Genomic DNA, 20,454 nt, shown 5'->3' on the forward strand with positions numbered 1-20,454 from the left:
TTTTGAGAGGTTAGTATATAGGGGAGGCGTAGAGGAAGGTGGAGATTAAGTGGGTGTGTACAATAGTAGCCCTTGCTAGTGGGGTGAGAAAGAATTTGATTCTATAGAGGGAGCCTAGTTTTTTGTTGACTGTTTTTTATGGTACTGTTAATGTGAGTATCAAAGTTAAGGTTATTATCAACTAGTTCCCCTAGAAGTTTTGTAGTTGAGTCAGGAGATATGATGGTGCCGTTGTTTGATGTAACAGTAAAGTTAAGTGGGGAGGCCCTACGGGTGGGAGTAAATAGTAGGAGGTTCAAGATGAGGCAAGGGTGTAGTAACCATTTCTCGACTGTGTTAAACACATTTTGGGTGAGGGACTGAAGGTCTGATGGAGAGGTGGCTGAGCATATTAATGTGGAGTCATCTGTGTATTGTATTGAGGTAGCCTGAGGTATTGCAGAATGTAGGTCACTGATAAAAATAGAAAATAGGAGAGGTCCTAATATAGAGCCTTGGGGGACACCGTGTGCAATGGGGAGATGGGTAGATAAGTTGTTCTCCCACAGAACAGCCTAGTGTTTAAGTAGGATTGAAATCATTGTATAGCCAGTGCATTTAGTGATGGGTTTTTGAGTATGTTTATGAGAAGTTGATGGTTAACCATATCTAAGGCTTTAGAGAGATCAATAAAGAGGGCTGAGGATAGAGTGTTGTTATTGCAATTTCTGTTAATACAGTCAGAAAAGGATAAAATGGCAGTAGTGGTGCTGTGAAATGGCTTAAAACCATGTTGGCAGTTTGCTAATAAGTTATCTATTAGGTGGTTTAACAGTTGTCTATGAATGCATTTCTCCATGATTTTTGCCAGTGGAGATAGTATAGCAATAGGTCTATAGTTGGATAATTCCTTAGAGTTTTCACATTTATGCAGTGGGATAATATGTGAGATCTTCCAAATAGATGGGATAGTTCCAACAGAGATAGTTCTGTTAATCAGGGTGGAGATGGGGTAGGCTATGGCTTTTGCAGTTTTTTGCAGATATTCTGCAGGTAGGAGATCAGCTACGGGGGTGGCAGGTTTGAGTTTCAGAATAAGGGTACAGACAAGGGATGTAGGGGCAGGTTTGAGATGAAATGAGGGAGGTAAGCTAGCAGTAGAGGAAGTCACAGATGATCTGTCAGGAGTTAGTTGATTGTCAAGAGACTGAATGGTCTCAGTAAAGAATGTGTTGAAGGTATTGGCAATTTGCTTTGGACTATCATGGTCAGAACCTAATGGGGTGGATGTGACAGAACGACCTGGGTGTAAAAGTGTGTTAATCCCTGCCCAGAACTTTTGTGGTTTGTTTTGCTGGGTTTGTCGAAGTTGAATGTAATAGTTTCTTTTGTCTGACAGAATGGCTTTTTTGTATCATTTCTTAGCTACCTAAATTTTAAGTGATCCTCTGGGCTTTTAGCAGTATGTCACTTGGCCCAGACTTTATTTCTGAGGAGCATTTTTTGTTTGGTTGTTTTTGAGAGCCAGGGGGCAGGTTTATTCCTAGTTCTAATGGTCCTTTTTTGTGCATGGTAGTCTAGAATACCTAAGAATTTAGTATTAAAGTAGATTACTGCTTCCTCTAGAGGTAGGTTTTTGATGGCTGACCAATCGCATGCCTTAAGTTCAGTTTGGAAGATGTCAGGGTTAACATTTTTTTGCTTCTTATTGTCCTATAGGTGGTTGGGCTAGGGATGTCACTCTTAAATCTGATTATGAAGGTGAGTGCATGGTCGCTTATATCCTCAGGGAGGTTACCTACTTTGCAAGTTTGGTGATGTCTATTTATCAGAATCCAGTCTAGGGTGCTTTCATTGTTATTGAGTTTGTTTGTCCTTGTGGGGGAGCTAATGGTTTGAGTGAAATCATGTAGGTTAATATGAGTAGAAGGCTGATCAGTAGTTCAGCTTTTCCAGTTGATATTAAAGTCACCAAGTACTATTGTTTATTGGGGATAGTTGATGGAAAGCCAATTTAGCATATCTTCTAGGATGTTAGAGTTATTCCCTGGGGGGAGGTAGACAGCAATAATATAGATGGATTTACAATTATTGAGTTGAATCTTGGAGATAAGGATTTCTGCATTACTAGTTAGAGGGGGTTTAGAGTCTACAGAGGTCACCTGCTATCCAGATTTGTATAGTATAGCTACTCCACCACCCTTCTTAGCTTTTCGGTCTAGTCTCAAGATGCTGTACCCTGGTGGTATAACTTCATTGTCTTGTATAGATGGCTTGAGCCATGTTTCAGTGAGACACAGAATATCAAATGAATGCACATCCATGAGAGCATGTAGGTAGTAAACCTTATTATTTATGCTCCTGATGTTAAGATGGGCTATCAATAGTGAGCGGAGAGGTCTAGTAAGGAATTGAGTACTAATGGGGGTTGTGTCATGGGTCTCTACGGTCTTGATAGAATTTGAGCCTGGATTGAGATGTATATCTCTATCTGTTAAGGAGTGGAGTTGAATTCTAAGTGTAAGTTTTAGAGGTTTACATGTTAGGAACTGACATTTCCTAGCTTTTGGCCTATAGTATCTGATGTGAGTCAGTCTGTGATATTTTGTTGGTAGGTAGACTGTTGTGCAGGGTGTGTTTGAATAGCTTTGAGAGACTGCTAATGGAGGAGTGGAGGTTTGCTTTGTGGGGTAATAAAGGTTTATGTAGTGGAGATGTTCATAAAATTTAAGTAGATAAGGTATAGAAAGAATAGGTATGAGGGAAGATAGAAGTTGGATCTTCAGGTGTGAAGAGTTTGCAATGAATTACATTGTGGCAGAGTTATATATAGGGTAAAGAAAAAGGATAAGTTAGGTGGTTTACTAAGATGAGACTTGAAAATGTTGGTTCTAGCACTTTAAGGAGTGGGATCTATGATTGGTTGTTAGTATAGGGGTCTGGTTAGTGTGTATAAATTTAGGAGTACTGGGGCATGTGGGAAATGGGGGTAGGGTAGGGGAGTGGAGTGAGCCCGCAGGGCAAATGGAGTAGGATAGAGCCAGTGAAGGAAGAGGACCCCAAGAACAATCAGTGAAGAGCTGACTGCTGAGGTAAGGTAAGGTGGAGATGGGTGTGGAGGTGAGTGAGTTATAGTGAAAATAGAGGAGTGAACAGGACTGGGATAACAAGTAAAAGAAAATCAAGGTGCCTGAAAACTATATTTCAAAATAGTGGGATAGATGTACAAGGCAAATACTAGGAGAAGGATGCCATGTAGTGGACAAGGATAAAATGCAACAGTAGCTTTACAAGAGTGTTGTCAGGTCTAGGAGTAAAGGACGGTAAACAGGAGTTAGGTACAGAGACTACAAGTGGGTAGTATGTTAAGGTTTAGGAGAAGAGAGGATTAGATTATGGCTGCTGGCTGTTCTGTCTAGGGAGCGGACTTCAGTAACATGGAAATATATTATTCAAGTATATATTTTAATACAATAGTTATTGAACACATACTTTCTTGGTTCCTTGTGGAAATGAGGCTTAGGGAGAGGATTGGCTCTATTCTTTAGTTCAGGAAGAGACCAATAGTCTTAACATAAGGTTTGGTTCTTGGTCTTCAGGCAGGGCAGATTCTCATTCCCTAGTTCAGGGCAAGCAGGGTGAAGAGCTGGGTAAATAAAGGGAGAGAGAAGACAAAAGTGGTGAGGTAAACAGTTTTTTAATAGCTGGCCAAATAGCAGTTACCCAATACAAGTATCAGATTAAATGTCAGTTCCTACAAAAGGTCAGAATGGCAATGATGTGGCTATCAAGTGTAGTTATTTCTATATATTAGTATGGGTAGATGCATTTAGAAAATTCAACACTATTAAAAACTAGTGTACAATCAGGAGAAACACACATCAGGTTCACAGAAGATAGCAAAGGTTGTATTGGACTTGGAATACTAATATAGTTCTATATAATCACTGATATCTAGGGGCAAGTTAGGTATCTCAGCCTAGTTTCACAGCAGTATGAAAGCAGAAAAGCGCCTTTGACACTTCTGATACAGTACAGTTACTATTAATAGAACTAAGAGGCAGTAATATGTGTATAACACTTTACTACAGTTGTAAAAACACAAAGCATTCAACTAATACAGCTTATTGCCACACAATCATAAGCACACTCTGTAAAAAACAGCTGCTATAACATAATTTGTCAAGTTAACTTTATATTCAGGCAGGATACCAAAAGTGTAGATCTAACTTGCTATTTTCTATATGTGAGGCAGCATATTAATGGAAATATAACAATTCCCCTATATATAGCCAGATAGTATTAAACTTACTATGTAGAGCAGGTTTTCTACTGCAAATGTAACAGCTTTCTAATAGTAACTTAATTATCTTGTATATAGCAGTAAAAATGTAAGCACGCTATGAAAAGCGGCTATTATAGTGTACAGTCTGCAAGTTCCCCATATATTCAGCCTGGTTTTCAGAATCATTAATTTAATGTGGCATTTTCTGTACTGATAGTAGCTTTTAGAGTCTAAAATGAGCAGGCATCCGCTAAAAACAGTCCGGGTGAACAAAAACGCTAATCATATACAACATTTTCTAAAATTACTATCTAATAACTATACTAATTTATATAAAATCATTCTTGAAGTCCCAGTCAACACAGCAGAATCAGTAATCTGTGAGGAGTAGAAGGAGAAGGTCTGTGTTTTTCCATGTTATGTTTATACTTTTTCCCACCCTTAGTAGATACAGCAGAAAAATAACTTCAGTCTCAGAACAGACTATCAATGTGGACAGGTGTTGCTTTGAAGTTGAGGTCAGCAGTGTCAACTCCAAATTTCCATTTGAGCTGGAGACTATTCAGCCCAAGTTAACAATGCTTTCTTCATCATAAATACCTTAAGTGTATTGCCTTCACTATCAAGGATTGATATCAGAGTATAGGCAAAGAGAAGGAAATAGAGGGATCCTAAGTGAAAGAGAACAGAAGCTGCTGTTAAAACAGAATAATTAATAAAGCATACAAAACATTGCATAATAACTATAAGAATCAATCAGAGGAGGTTAGAAAGAATTGAGAAGGGAGATTGGATAAACAATTTACAAAGAAAAATAGAGGTATGTATGTCTCCCAAATATGCAACAAAGTCTAGAAGACTGAAGATCTTTGCTTGGAAGTGTTTACTTAGGTATTTTTATACCCCAAGTAGACTCCATATAATTTTTTCTTCAGTTAAATAGCAAATGTTGGAGGTGTGATGGGGAAGAAAGAGATAACTGGGAACATATTTTCTGGGAGTGTAATGAGTTGGCAGACTTCAAAGATTCCCTGCAGACTACTCTATCAGAAATACTGGGTGAGAAAACTAGTATAACTAAGGAAATTATTTTTTGAACTATGATAAAAATCAGAATTGCATAGACATAGTAAGGCCTTGCTGAGTCTAATTATGGTGGCTGCCAAAAAGCAGTTACTAGAAAATGGAAATCAAAGTCTAAACCAAGTGTACTAGAAGTAGTGAATATAGTAACAGAGATAAAACAACTGGAAATGGGATCTTTAGAAAATGGTAGACACAAATTACATAGAAAAAAATGGGAATTGTGGGAACAATACATGCAGAGGAGGAATGAGGTTTAAAAGAAGACAGGATTTGAATGAGCAATGTAATGTCTGACTGACAGTGATTGGATAGATTATAAGTGATGTATAATGTTTGCAACTAAAATTATGTCACTATGGTTTAATTTATATAACTATATGACTGCCTATATCATAAGTGATAATTTAATAAAGATGTTTCTTGTTTAAAAAAAGAAAAAATTAACTTTGACTTTCTGTCCTTTGCATTGTTAGGGATGATAGACTGGCAGATCTCATAGCAGACAGTATTTTGGGTAACAACTTGAAATGTCAGGACCCGCTAGAATGAGTCCCGAAATATGGCGACTGAATGGCAGAAAAATGGACTTACATATGTACTAAGTTCAAGATGGCCATTTCTCAGAATGTTCCCTTTTCTCCAAGGTATGATGATCATAGAGTTAGTATATATATATAATTTTGGGGAGTGTGGAGGGCGGCTTGCTCCCTTGCAGAAAAGAAGGTTAAGGGAAAAGACCAGTCTTCAAGATTCACTCGTCTTCTCTATTTTTTATTTTTTTTGGTGCATCACCACTCAGCATTACGAGAGCCAACTTTTCAATGGAGAGCCAGTATTTTGCTCCTCTCCTGGATAGTACATGCAGTATGTTTACCTTGAGGATGGACCTTGTTGTTACATTTACATTTTTAAAAGCTCTTTCCATAGTGACCAAAATATAACACAGCAGAACTCAAATTCAAAATGAACAACTGGCTTTATGAAAAAGAAATAGAATGATAGCAGTAATATATGACAGAAGCAAACAGCCTTTTAAAAAGCACTTAGTTCTTTTTTCTTTCTTAAATTTAACTACAAGCCAATTAAAAAATACCCAGTCATGTGTAAGTACTGTCACACTACTTGCTTAACACACAAAAAAACAGATTAATATGAAAAAAAGTATTACACATGAAAAATTCACAGATGAAAAGTTCAATAGAAGGAGCAAGGTATAAACGTAAAGAAATAATTACAAAGGAGTTCTGAGGGAGAAGTAACCAATGGCAAGGTCTCAAGGAGGGCATCACATAAAAAATATTTCCAACAAAAAAAGCCAAAAATGAAAAAGGTTATAAAAACAGTGTTTGGAAGCCAGATGGGATAGGAAGAAACAGAAATACATCCACTTTCAGTAATCCCTCATAAAAATATCCTCAAGATACAACAGTTGTCTGGGAGCATTTTGAAGATTTAACTGCTTTTCTCAGTACGGCAAAACAGATCTGGAGGGGAAGGCCCTTACAAAGAGCATTGCTGTTGAAAGGGGGAAGGGCAAGTAGCCTGAGAAAGCTTTAGAAGCCATGCTGCCTATCACATGAGGGCAATGGTTTTGCTGTCACCAAGGATGGACATTCTCATACCAAATTCTGTGTTTCTAGAAAGATGCGAGTTTGTCAGTGTGTAATAAATTGTAAAAAAATTTTACAGATCCTTGTGTTAATGACTGATAATTCAGTAGATATGATAATATTAAACAGATCAAGCCTCTCAATATATAGACCATGTGGTCTAAATTCAACAAAGCAGATTCACAAGAAATGAAGTCCAACTCACGTTAATATTTTTACAGAGCAAAGTTTATACATACCTGTGATGGGTGTTTCTTCTACCTGAGATTTCTTCTTTCCAGAAGCAGCCTGAGCATTGGATCCTGTTGACTAGAAAACAATGCATATTGCACATAAGTTGTTTAAGAAACATAAATTAAAGTTATGCACTTACCATATTAACAGACTTGGAAGAGCAGGTTTATTCTCCATAACAGCAGGACTAAGGCCAGTATGTATTAGGACTGCTAAGCTCCCCTTCACCCATTTTTGATAATGTTCTTCAGTGACAAGCTTATCCAGATATTTGGTAGGATTAATGAAAGTGTCAGCAACTTAGAATACAAAGAAGAAAAGAAGGGAAACACTCGAGAGCAACTATTTCAAAGTTGCAGGAAGTTGAGTGGGTTGGTTATGGAGGAAGGACCTGCACCTGCAGCCATTATAGCAAGTACATAACTTTTGTATTGGTTAGGAAGTGGCTAATCCTCTATAACTGCAGGATAGAAACCCAAGAAGAGTCTCCTGGGTGGCTCTCCCTTAGGAGCATACCGTTAATAACTGTGACCCCAAAGGAAGTCCTGGATATCATAAACAGTTTATAGTGTCATGAGAAAATTTTCAGAATAGGTTATGTAGCTGTTACACAAATAACTAGTGCTGTGTTTCTGAGAAATGTTGTAGAATAGTCAGCTGCTCTAGTTGAATGAGCCCCTACTACTGTAACCAAATATTAATTTTGTTTTATCATGGTAACTTGCCAATTATCTTGCCAAGATGAGGTTACATTTTTTTCTATCCAAGCTTTCCCTTGGAAAAGAGACAAATAATTCTCTGTCATTATGAATAGCTTCAGTCATTTCAACACATAATCTCCAAAGGCATTGCAGGTCCATACAATGAAGGAGATATTTTAACTCAGCATATTCTGAAACAAAGGCAGGAAAATAAATAGATTGCTCAATGTTAGCATCAGATGCAACATGTGACATAAAGGAGAGAGATTAGTGCAGAGAGTGACCCTCTCCCTTTGAAATACCAGATAGGAGGGATCAACAAGAAGTGTATGCATTTCCAAAATTCTCTTTATTGCAATAACTGCTGAGAGAAATGGTGTCTTCCAAGAAAATTAGAAATGATTTTAGCTAACACAGACCTCTTTGGCTTAAAGCTCTGAGGTTCAAAAAACACTTAAGCAGACACTTAAATCATCAATTACTTTTCATATTAAAGCATATTCATGAAAAGATCAGTACACTAGCATCTTGGATAATTATCTTCAAGGTGTAATGTTTCCTGAACTTTTAAAATAATACTGGAAAACCCAAATGCACAAATGAGATTGTTAAAAAGAATAACCAATAAGTTCTTAGTAACCAATAACAACATTCTTGGATACACTAATCAAGTTCATACAAATGATAACTAATATTTTCTTAACAATCAATAATAATATTATTGAATATTTCATTGTTTACATTCAAAATAGTTATTTTTTAAAGTTCAGTTCTTATTAAGAAATTATACATTTTGAAGGCAACTAGAAGAAGCACTGTTGTGCTGATCTTTTCATAAATATGCTTGAATAAAAACTTATTGGAACAAGAAATTATGGCTTCCAGGAAAGGAATTTCAAGACACTGTAGCTTCTAGTTCAAACAGGGTAAGGCCAGCTTCTTCAACATTAAGTACAGATACCAGATTGGCACAAGATCCCATAATGAGAAGTGCAAGTAGGAATGTATCCCTCAGGATGTCTCAATAAACATTAAGTGATGCCACTGATGAAGAATTCATACCAGCATGAAAATTAGAAATGGCTGCTCTGTGATGGAGGAATAACTCAGGTCTGTATGGAACAGGGACTGAGAAGGCATCAATTCCTTTCCACTGGCCAATATGGAGAAAATATTCTATTTGTCCCTGTATTTTCTTTGAGTGCTTGGTTTATAGGGGAAGATCATAAGAAAACTTGAAATGGGAAAGAGTGGTTATAGACCATCACTAGAATTGGAGAAGCCATGTGATAAGCTTGACGGATTAAATGTATGGGTGATATTTGCCTGACAGGTGAGTAGATACATTGTGTAAGGATACAACCTCAGGGGTTTCTTGAGCAGATGAGGAATAGGGAAAAGCAGTGAAAACCGAATCTGTGAAGCTGAGCGTTGGGCTATTAAAATGATTCTGACACAGTGTAAATTTGCTTTGCAATGAACTTCATCATCAGAGAAAATGTCTGAAAACTAGAGAGGAATTTATGGGGTCATTTTTGGAACAGAATATCTCTGGGGTTATCTTCTTGGAAGTGGGATGTTGGAAAAGTAGGGTGCTGTATTTTGCCTTGGCTGGAGATGTAAAGACGTCAAAGTAAGGACTTCTCTACATTCAGAATAACTTCATAAGGCAGTGGTTTATGAATCTCAATGCATTACTACCACATAGACACCAGATTTAGTTTCCTATGTCCAGATTTCTAGAAATTATCATCTTGCCACTGACCTCTAGTTCTTAAACTCACTGGTGTTCTAAATCATCTTTGTGAAAATCTCCAATGCACATCCCACACTGAGCCAGAAACAGTGAATATTTTTGCCAACTTCCATACTTCCTCCTAGGAAACATCTATCCCCTGCCCACCATTTTCCCTTTCCTTTAGTTACTTCCTTCTTAATTTTCCCTACCCTAAATGAGCACCTTTGCAAAACTAAGACTTTTCCTGTAGCTGTTGTATAGAGTGTGGACTTAGAAAGGCAGCTTCTGCGTCTCACTTTCATAATGACCTGGAGATAACTTCTATCCTCCTTTTTTGTATAAAGTTTTGAATTCCTACTCCTATCTCCTCCCAATCCCTTTATCAGATGGATCTCACCAATAACCCTCTTTCTTTTTTTCCTGTCTTAATTCTTATCACTATCCTACTCTAAAATAAACAATCTTTTTTGTCTATCCCTAAGTACCTCCTAATCTCAACTGCTTAGAATCATAGCTAATCATCAACTCTTCCATTTCTCAAAACGTCCTTAGTTCCATCTGGTGCCATCTCTAATCTATCCTCCACTTCCCATTTTACCCTCTATATCACATTATCTTAATGGAATGTCAAGCACTTTCACCCCATTATCTGTTCTATCCAGGTACTAATATGCATTCCTATTTGTTGCCATTTCTACTGCCCTAAAGCTATTGTATTTAAATCACACAAGGCCATCTTTCTCAAAACTCCTTAAGCTTTGCCCTTTGTTGATAGCTGTGACATAATCTTGAAATACCTGATAGACTCCAGCCTCCTTCCTTCTCAAATGAATGCAACCTGCCTCTGGAAATTCTGCACCTTTTCTCTTTCCTGACAAACCTATTACAGACTGTCTGTATAGCATGCAATGCCCCTCCTTCCTCCAGGCTAATGACCATATACCCCAACATACACATTACACATGGTAGCATTAAGGTTCTAATCACATGTACTCTTCCTTTTAATGAAAAAATGACAGCCTATCACTTCTTCCCACTTTTTCTGTCAAATACCTTTCTATTGTGCCATAAACCTTAACCTCCCAATATAAATTCCTCCATCCAGTTAGAGAAATCCTACATTTTCTTATCCCTTCATCCACTTTAACTACCACTGGCATGTTTGGCTGAAACATTTAACCCAGATACTTCACCAAATCTACTGAAAATAACTAAAATTGCTGGTCACTGCTGAACCACCTTTCTAATAGAATCATATAGTCATCTGCAAAATATTGTGTACTCCCCTTCCTCTTTGATTTCATCCCTTTCCCTCATCTTTTTCTACCACTCTGAATAAGATTTCTCTATTCCTTTCAGAAACAAACTTGGGGAGTGTGGACAAACCTGCCTTGTCTCTCTCAGTAATGTTGCCCTTTCTGATCTTCCCTCATTAACTAATATCTTACCCATTGTTTTCTATTCAGTGCCTGCACTCTACTGAGCTGCATTCCATACCCCCATCACCTGTCTCAATAATTGAATTCAAAAATCCAATCTTACACTGTCAAAAGCTTTCCTCAACAAAACCATCTTGCTCTTCTTGTACTATAGCAGACACAACTGACTCAATGTTTCATCAAAATTCTAGCAAATATTTTGGCACCAGCATTGCATAGGAAAAGTGATCTATAGTTTTGAGGATCTTCTTTCTTCTTCATACCCTTATACAAAACCATTGCTGTAGCTTCTTACACAGAATAAACTTTCACTCATTGTTCAGTATATGATTAAATACCTCAACCAACCACTCATTTACCAGTATACCCACCTTCTTATAAAAATCTATGCTGAAACCTAGGTCCTTTGCCTTACCACTCTCTAAATACCTTCTGGTGTCCATCACTTTCCCTACTATTTAACATCACCCTCTGATTTTGGTAGAGAACTGCCCCTTTCCATTTCCAAAATCCTGCCTCACCCCTACCAGAACTAAATATAGTTTTTCATAAATCCTCCAAAACTCTCCCTAGTCTTTCTCATCCAACGATACTTCTCCACTATCTTCTATTTATATTCTTCAAGATTCTTCAAGTCCAAATAACCATCAGAAAGGTCCCACACCATATATTAACGAGCTACAGAACTCTGTCTATGACAAAGGAAAGCCACAACACCTATCTACAGGAACTAGAGTCACTCAGCATTAAACCCAATACCATTTTCCTAAGTGATCTAAACTAACCAACTGTAGACTGGGAAATCCTACACTACCACTAGTGACTAATCAAGAAATCCCTGGACTTTGTCAATACAAATGCTCTGGAACAATTAGAGTACCTACTAGGGAGAATAACACCTTAGATCTTGTTCTTACTAATATGGCAGCATCTTACACCATCCTTTGCATATCTTCATCACTAATTAGATCTGACCATAAATCACTCTCCTTCAAAATAAAACTGAAACCAGAGATCCCTTCCACCAAAGGTACCTTTAGAAATTTCACATAAAACAGATGTAGTCCAAGTAATCACCACCGCAGCTGCTATAATCCACAAAAGTCTTTTATTAACACTAATACTGAGTGCTTTCATCTCAATAAAGACAGACTTTATCAGAATAACAAAGAAGGCATAAAAAGGCAGTTTAAATACTAAGATCAATTGAAATTCCACCAATGAAATGTTAAATGTAATTCAAAACATTCACACATCAATTAATTAATTAAAAAAGCCTAGATAGGATCACCACAAAGCAACTTCTTGTAGCATATATTAAGCAATGTAATGGTTCAGTATAGTTAACCAAACTTTTTAAAAAAAAAACACATATACCTTATAGTTTGTTATATTTTATCTGCTTTTTCATGTAACATAGGAACAATAGAAATTGCATTATTCATGCCTGGGGGAAACGTTGCAGCTAACCTAAGCTGCCATTCTGTTTCTTTTTTCTTTAAAACATTTTTACCCCCCCCCCCCCCCCGCCATCCAATGTAATAATTTCCAGTGTCCCAAATAGAAACTTATCAAAGTTAGAACAAGTCTGAGAATGTTTTTACAGTGCACTATTCTGCTTCCCATTTATGATATCATTTACATGTTCATATACTCTACATCTTAAGGGATGTTCGGTCTTGCCTACATAAAAGTAAAAACATGTGGCACAAACACTTAAATAGACTACTTTGCTAGTCTTACAATTACCCTTTTTAAAATAAACTCAGTTATGCATTCTGTTGTTTAGGGTAATGAATATTTCCTTAAAAATAAAAGGGCATTGATTGCAAGCTCCACAAGACCTTGTACTAGTATCTATTGTGCTAGAGCTGTCTATCTTATGTTCCATGAGCTTCTTGAAGTTTGCTCCTGCACTATATACAAATTTAGGTTCTTTCCCCACCTTATCATAGACATCTTTATTTACCCTAAATATGTTCCAATTGGAACTCAAGGCATTCTTAATCTTTTTGGTAAGATGGTTATATTGTAACACACATGCTTTCTCTTATAAGACTTTGTTGGTGTCAATCTTACATTCAGTATTAGATGTGGCCAAACCCACTCCCAACAGTGGTTTGTACCCCAATTTTTTTATATATTTCATCTATTATTTCCATAACAAATTCTTTGGGGTATCCTCTCTCCTGGAGCAAATTTTATCTAGTTCACTTTTTACATCATCATGATGCGATGTCATGCGTGCTACCCTGATAGCTTGTCCCTTTACAATACTTCTTTTTTGAGTTATAGGGTGGTTGCTTTGAAAATGTAAATAAGAATTGCAGAACGTTTCCTTTCGAAAAATCCTTGATCTAAAACCACTATTGTCATGGAAGATATACGTATCTAGAAAGTTGGTACCTGAACCATCAAACTTATGTGTAAATTTTAGAAATTCTGTTGTATTTTTGAGATATTGTACAAATTGTTCAACCTCAGTACTAGGTCCATCCCACAAAATAAAAATATCACCCAGAAATCTGGCGTACATTCTATATAGTACAGGAGCAAACTTCAAGAAGCTCCTGGAACATAGGATAGACAGCTCTAGCACAATAGATACTAGTACAAGGCTTTGTGGAGCTTGCAGTCAATGCCCCTTTATTATTAAGGAAAAAATCATTATCCTAAACAACAGAATGCATAGCAGAGTTTATTTTAAAATGGGTAATTATAAGACTAGCAAAGTGGTCTATTTAAGTGTTTGTGCCACATGTTTTTACTTTTATGTAGGTAAGACCAAACGTCCCTTAAGATGTAGAATATATGAACATGTAAATTATATCAAAACTGGGAAGCAGAATAGTGCACTGTATAAACATTCTCAGACTTGTTTTAACTTTGATAAGTTTCTATTTGGGATAGTGGAAATTATTAAATTGGATGGCGGGGGGGGGGGACTGGAAAAATATTTTAAAGAAAAAAGAAACAGAATGGCAGCTTAGGTTAGCTGCAACGTTCTCCCAGGCTTGAATGATGCAATTTCTATTGTTCCTATGTTACATGAAAAAGCAGATAAAATATAACAAACTATAAGGTATATGTGTTTTTTTAAAAAATGTTTGGTTGAATATACTGAACCATTGTTTGCTTGTTTGTCTTCTTCGGCTTTTCCCGGTTAGGGGTCGCCACATCGGAACTCTGGTCTGCTAATGATTGGCAGTAGATTTTTTTAGGGTGCCGAGTTGCCAGCCCGACGGCCAACCTTCAGCGAAGGCACGCCCATTCACCCATGTCTTTCGGAGGCCACTCGACCATGGGGAGGACATGTAGACTCCACACAGAAGGCACTCCAGCCGTGAATCGAACAGGAAAACCTCTTGCTGTGAGGCAACAACGCTACTGCTGTACCACTGTGGCTTCTAAATATACTAAACCATTATATGAAATGTTAAATGTAATTACCCTAAACAACAGAATGCATCAATTAATTAATTAAAAAAGCCTGGATAGGATCACCACAAAGCAGCTTCTTGCACCATATATTAAACAATGTAAATATACTGAATCATTACATTGTTTAATATATGCTGCAAGAAGCTGCTTTGTGGTGATCCTATCCAGGCTTTTTTAATTAATTAATTGATATGTGAAGGTTTTAAATTACATTTAACATTTCATTGGCAGAATTCCAATTGATGTTAGTATTTAAACTGCCTTTTTTATGCCTTCTTTGTTATTCTGAAGAAGTCTCTCTTTATTGAGACGAAAACGCTCAATAACTGTGTTAATTATAGCAGCTGCGGTGGTGATTATTTGGACTACATCTCTTTTATGTACCTTCAGAAATTTCTTTAAGACAAACTGCTGATTCCTAAGTGATACATTGGCAAGCTTCAAATCTCCATGAAACCCAGGTAACTCCACTGAATATGCAGAAATGTACACCACCGCCATACTACACCATCATGTAAACAGCTGCATAGATGCAGCTGTACCATGCAGGAACAAGTGCAGGGCGAACACCAGAAGCAAATCCACATGGTGGAACCATAATATTAATAAATTATATAACAAAAGGAAAATAATTTTGACCAAAAGTAAGAGTAATTACCAGAATGTTAGAACCCTTGTCACTGAAATAAATAACAAATCAGGAGCTTAAAAAATCCACCAAAACCAAGTTTAAGGTTAAAATAGTACTAAAGACAATCACAAGCCATTTTTTAGTTATGTTCATAGTCTCATAAGTATAACGCAGCAATGTGCTAAGCTTATTGTGAATGATGTTACCTGCACTGAGGCTGAAGATATAATGAACCTACTGGGCAATATCTTTAGCTCTAACTTTACCCTTCTCTCCCCTCCATCTCTCCCTTAAGATATACATGAAACTGACTTGCCTCCAGTTATCACACAAAAACAATTCCTAAAAGTGCTATCAAAAGTTAAGTATACTGCATCGATGGGTCCTGACAATATCCCTGGATGCATTTTAAATAGCAAGAAGCACAATTTAGCCACACCCCTAAAAACACTGTTCAGTCTCACCTCCATACAGGTTTTGCACCAAGTGAATGCAGAACATTTAGTCATTTTCCTGCATAAGGGTGGACCTTCCACAGACACAGGCAATTACAGATAAGTATGACCAGCTTTATATGCAAAGCCATGGAGAAATTTATCATGACATTAGTTAATCAGGACATGGAGAACCTCTAAATACTGGACTGTCTCACTCTGGATTTGTCAAGGGCAGGTCATGCTTACTCAATCTGGTGGATTTTTTGAAAAGGTCAACAAAGCAATGGATGAAGGCAAAACGGTACACACCACATACCTAGACCTAGCCAAAGTTTTGACAGAATTTCCCACTCAGGTGCAGTAGAAAAGTTTAAAAAAATGGGAATAGCCCCCTGTGTCACCCACTAGATTGCCAATTTGCTCATAGTTAGGATGCAGATAATCAAATTAATGAAAGTTACCTCCAGAAAGAGACCAGTCACCAGTAGAGTCCCCCAGGGACTGAGATCTTTCTTATTTGGCATCTACTTTTTCTGAAGTAAAAGCCAATATCAAAGGGCTCTGGTTGACTAAGTTTGCAGATGACTGCAAGCTAGGAACATTTATTGAATCCCTAAATGACTTAGCCATCCTGCAAGAAGGTTTTTCTCAAACAAATAACTGGTGCTAAGATCATGGATTGAAACTAAATGCCAAAAACTGCATTACTGTATCCTTTGGGAAGTAATCTACTCAGGGAACTAAAACATTGACAATAACCCCCTAACAGCTGACCAGTAGTTCGGGTTTGGGAACCTATGTGGACAGTCACTCAACATTTGACCAACACATGTCTATTGTTGGAATAATTTCATTCTATATTGCACAGCTTATAAACAAAGGGATTGTGTCTAGATTTAGGGCTGATATTATCCCCCTTTACGCAGCCCTCATTAGGTCAATCACTGAATATAATGCCAAATTTGGCATTTATCTGTCCAGACACATGCAACAACTGGAACCTCCACAGCAATACCTTACTAAAAAGATAAAAGGCCTAAACAACATGCCCTACATGGACAGACTCAAAACCCTGTTACTACACTCAATATCCTACAGACTGCTAAGAGGTGACAAGTGTCTGGCATATAAGGCATCCTCTGACTCATTACTGATGGATTTACTGCACATCAGCAAGTCAAATGGCCTAAGAAATATTCAGTCTAAGGATCTAAACCTCTTCTGCAATATCAACAAAATGGTTTGGAGGGACAAGTATATCTTGCAGGGGATATTGCTGCTTTGTCCCAATCCACAGAAAACAAAGTTAATCTCTGTCCAATTTCAAAAGAAACTTAGATCTGTGGATGGGAAACAGACAATTTACTCCAGTGCTGCCCCCTGTAACTACTAATGGACAGAGGCAGCTCCTAAATATTTTATCCCATGCATGGGTCCCCTTAAATTATTTATGGTATGATCCCAGTTATTCTCATTAGGGGTAATATATATTTATCAACCATAGGTTACATAAGGCCTAAATACTAGGAGAAACATCCTTCAGCATTTTAATGCACAGTCCATCCAAAACAAATCCCTTTCTTAGCTGCCACAACAGTCACTCTTCACACCTATAACTATGGAGTTTAACAATAATGTGCTATGGCTTATCCATCATTGAATTTCTTCTACACCCCATAAACTCTATCCACTTGGAAGTCTAAACAAGGAAACCCCCTTTGAGGTTTCTTTAATTCATCACTCCATGAACAAGATAGGGTTTTGGTTTTCCACTCCTTTGACAAAACTAATTATCCTGATATTCTGTCTACACCTTCAGGTCTTTTGGTCTTCACATTTAAACACAACTGCTTCTGTACTATGCTTTATGTCCTTAATGTTAACTCTTCAGTTGCTGTGCATTCTGCTCCAGCTTGTCTATACATTCCTTCACAATAGCTGTAGCCTCATGCGATTATGTGCCTTTTCTGCTATCACCTGTCAGACCTGCCCTCGGGGCTCCCATCTTGAAAGCCAGACCTTTGAGGTGATTAAATATTTCAATGACCTTCCTTTCCATTGTATCCAAGCCTTGTGCAAAAAATTTAATTTGTCATCATCCCTTTAACTTTACTCCCAGATGCACTTTTCAAGTAAAGCTAACCAAATTAACTCCCACTGTTCACATTTCTGCAGCAGCTATCGGCAAAACAATGGCAGCCATCTTCCTGCACAGCAGTCCCACCAAGGCAGCGGAAATTTCATGCCCACAACCACAAGGATAATTATCTTTTTCTTAGGGATGCTTTGGTTTCAGGACCAAAAATATGGATTCATGATTATTTATTAATCACTTTTTTGCCTAAAGGGCAAAACAGTTAAAAAGAATTTCTGAAAGGCACTTTTGGTGAACAGCACTTTAAGATATTTTTGCAGGGGGTAAGCACCCCTTGCACACTCCATTTGGTGTGAGACCTCAACTCCCATATCTTAGGTATACCAACTCCATGGTTACAAAACAGTGGAAACAGGGTAACTCCATCTGTTCACTGAAAGTGGCTCTCAGTAATAAAGCCATTGTGCTGTTGTCAATTGGACAAACAGCGTTTGTCATGAACACACATTTCCAAAAGTATAGAGATCATAGAAAGATGCTTCTATAAAGTCATCCTTGTCTTCTGGAAAGTCAGAGAGACAAAGCCATTCTTGGTGCATGGTGATGTCAGATCCCATGATTATGGCCATATGTTTGGAAGAATTATAAAGAGCATGCATCATAAAGTTTGTTATACTGTAAACAGTTGAGGACTAGGGCAAGAGTTTATCTTTTACACCCATGTCCATCAACTGTTCAAATGAATGGTGTATTTCATCTGTTATATTATACTTGAAACTCACCATATGCATCATATAAAACTGTGCCCACATAGCAAAGTTAACAGATGCATACACCCACAGTCTTAGCTTGTCCATTACTCAGGATTTCTTACTTGGGAATGTTCAGCCAGGATTTGTAGAGTTACTGCCTTTCTAACAGTTGCTCCTGAAACAAGAGTGTTAGGCTTGGATGCCCCTAGCCAAAGGTTTCATTTTGTGGGTGGCAAATGGATACAGCCAGTCATCATTGGAAATGGGGTCACTATACCAAGATTTTCCAATGTTATCATAAAGGCATCCCTCTGGATGTCATCCAGCAAAGGCATTACTCAGAGGAATGATTGCTGGTATTCCTACAGCTCTAATGAAGAATTCTCCCTGGGGAGAATATTGGGTCAGTAGGTCATACCCTCATTGCTTCATTACTTCTAAACACAAAGATCGGGTCATCTGAAAGGATGCAAAATAGGCAGCAGCATCCTCATCAACATCTGTGGGAGACTGGAAGTCTGAATGGGAGTAAAGGTGCTTCTTCTTGCATAAGGCCTTCCTGAGCCTCCTCAGTAAGGGAATCCAAGCAGAAGGAGAAAGAGACTCCCTTTGGGAGAGGTGTCACATTACTAAGCTCCAGAAGTAAAGTGGTCTCCTTGCTCTGTTGTTAGAGGACAGAATGTAGAGCCAAGGGCTTAGGAGAGGGTTATCCCAGTCTAGTAGATGCAGGTATTAAGACTAGGATAAACAGCATTTAGAGCAAACCTAATTATTTGACAATGATACTGATACTGAGAAGTGTGTCAGAGTTCACAGATTCAGCATTAAAAACCCCAAGGCCAGGAAGGTTTGGCCCAACACTGACATAAAATGTATGATGTCAATGTAAATATTAAGATTTTGGTTCTTGGCATTGATGCAAAGACAGCTTCCATGCTAATAGCAACGGCAACTGATGTTGAGGTAATACCCATGCCAGAATGATTATCATCAGTCCATATAGTGCCAAAATTTATATCACAGAAGTTGAAATGAACACAGACGCTGACATCAGGAAAGATGACACTGAGGTCAAAGATGTCATCTTCAGAAGCGGTACTCAAAACTACAGTGCCAGACAGAAACATTTGAGGCATCTTTAGCTGAGGTGAAATAATTGCTAATGATTCACTGTCTCCCACAGATGTAACAGGGGACCAGGTAGCTGAAAACCTTGTCTGAGTTCTCAAAAGGACCCCTGCAAACTTCCCATAATCAATATCAGAAAAGGCAGAGGATGGGTGGTGCTTAGTGCAGGTGGCCATAAGATCCTTGGGGTAATAAAAAACACCTCTGTACAAACCATAATCAGACAATATTGTCAGCTTTGCTGATTCTGGTAAAGGAATTAATTTACAGTATTAGCTAAAGTGTCAGACACTGTTACAACTTTTTTTTTTACAAAGTTTTATGAACATAAGGAGAGAACTAGAAAAAAAGGCTTACATTTATCACATTTGCCTTTTTAGGAGGAGACAGTGAACCTGATATTGGTCAAGATGTTTTTTGATGTAGGACAGCTAGATACAAAAGAAGAATGCATGTCTCTGGCTGAAACAGATTATTCTACTGCTTACTTCAAAAGGGGTTTTCTGCTTTAGAGAGTAAATTTAGAGAATTCTCAGCAAATTTGACAGTTAAGGATGTTATGCTGATACCAAGGCAATACAAATACTCTTGCAGTCACATTGTGGAATGAACAGTCAATTTAAAAGTTTTGATCAGGGCCTAGGTCTAAAATGAAAGAAGTCATCTGTTGACAGGAAAAAAAAAATCTAAATGTCATAAAAAATCTTACTGAGGATAAATTAGAAAGGTAATGATGGAAAGCAGAAAGAAGTTTACTGAAAATGCTTCAAAAGATCAAAAAGCGGCTAGGGACCATTCTCCTCATCCAAACATAAGCACAACAATGTAGCTCTGAATGAGCTTGGCAGAGGCTTGGCATCACAGTACATTATGAGATTGGGAGGGTATCTGGCTGCCC

At 37.7% G+C, this 20,454-nt stretch overlaps 1 protein-coding gene across 1 annotated transcript in view; it reads right to left on the reverse strand.

Annotated features, from left to right (window-relative positions):
- SPAG17 (sperm associated antigen 17) overlaps positions 1 to 20,454 on the reverse strand; it is a 3,638,922-nt gene that overhangs the window by 2,661,260 nt on the left and 957,208 nt on the right. The window contains exon 9 of the mRNA XM_044071485.1: positions 7,200 to 7,269. Coding sequence (XP_043927420.1) covers positions 7,200 to 7,269 — 70 coding nt within the window. The remainder of the gene's footprint in view (positions 1 to 7,199; positions 7,270 to 20,454) is intronic.

This window comes from Protopterus annectens, chromosome 5.part0 (assembly GCF_019279795.1).
Source record: "Protopterus annectens isolate FY-2018-M chromosome 5.part0, PAN1.0, whole genome shotgun sequence".
Lineage (NCBI taxonomy): Eukaryota > Metazoa > Chordata > Ceratodontiformes > Protopteridae > Protopterus > Protopterus annectens.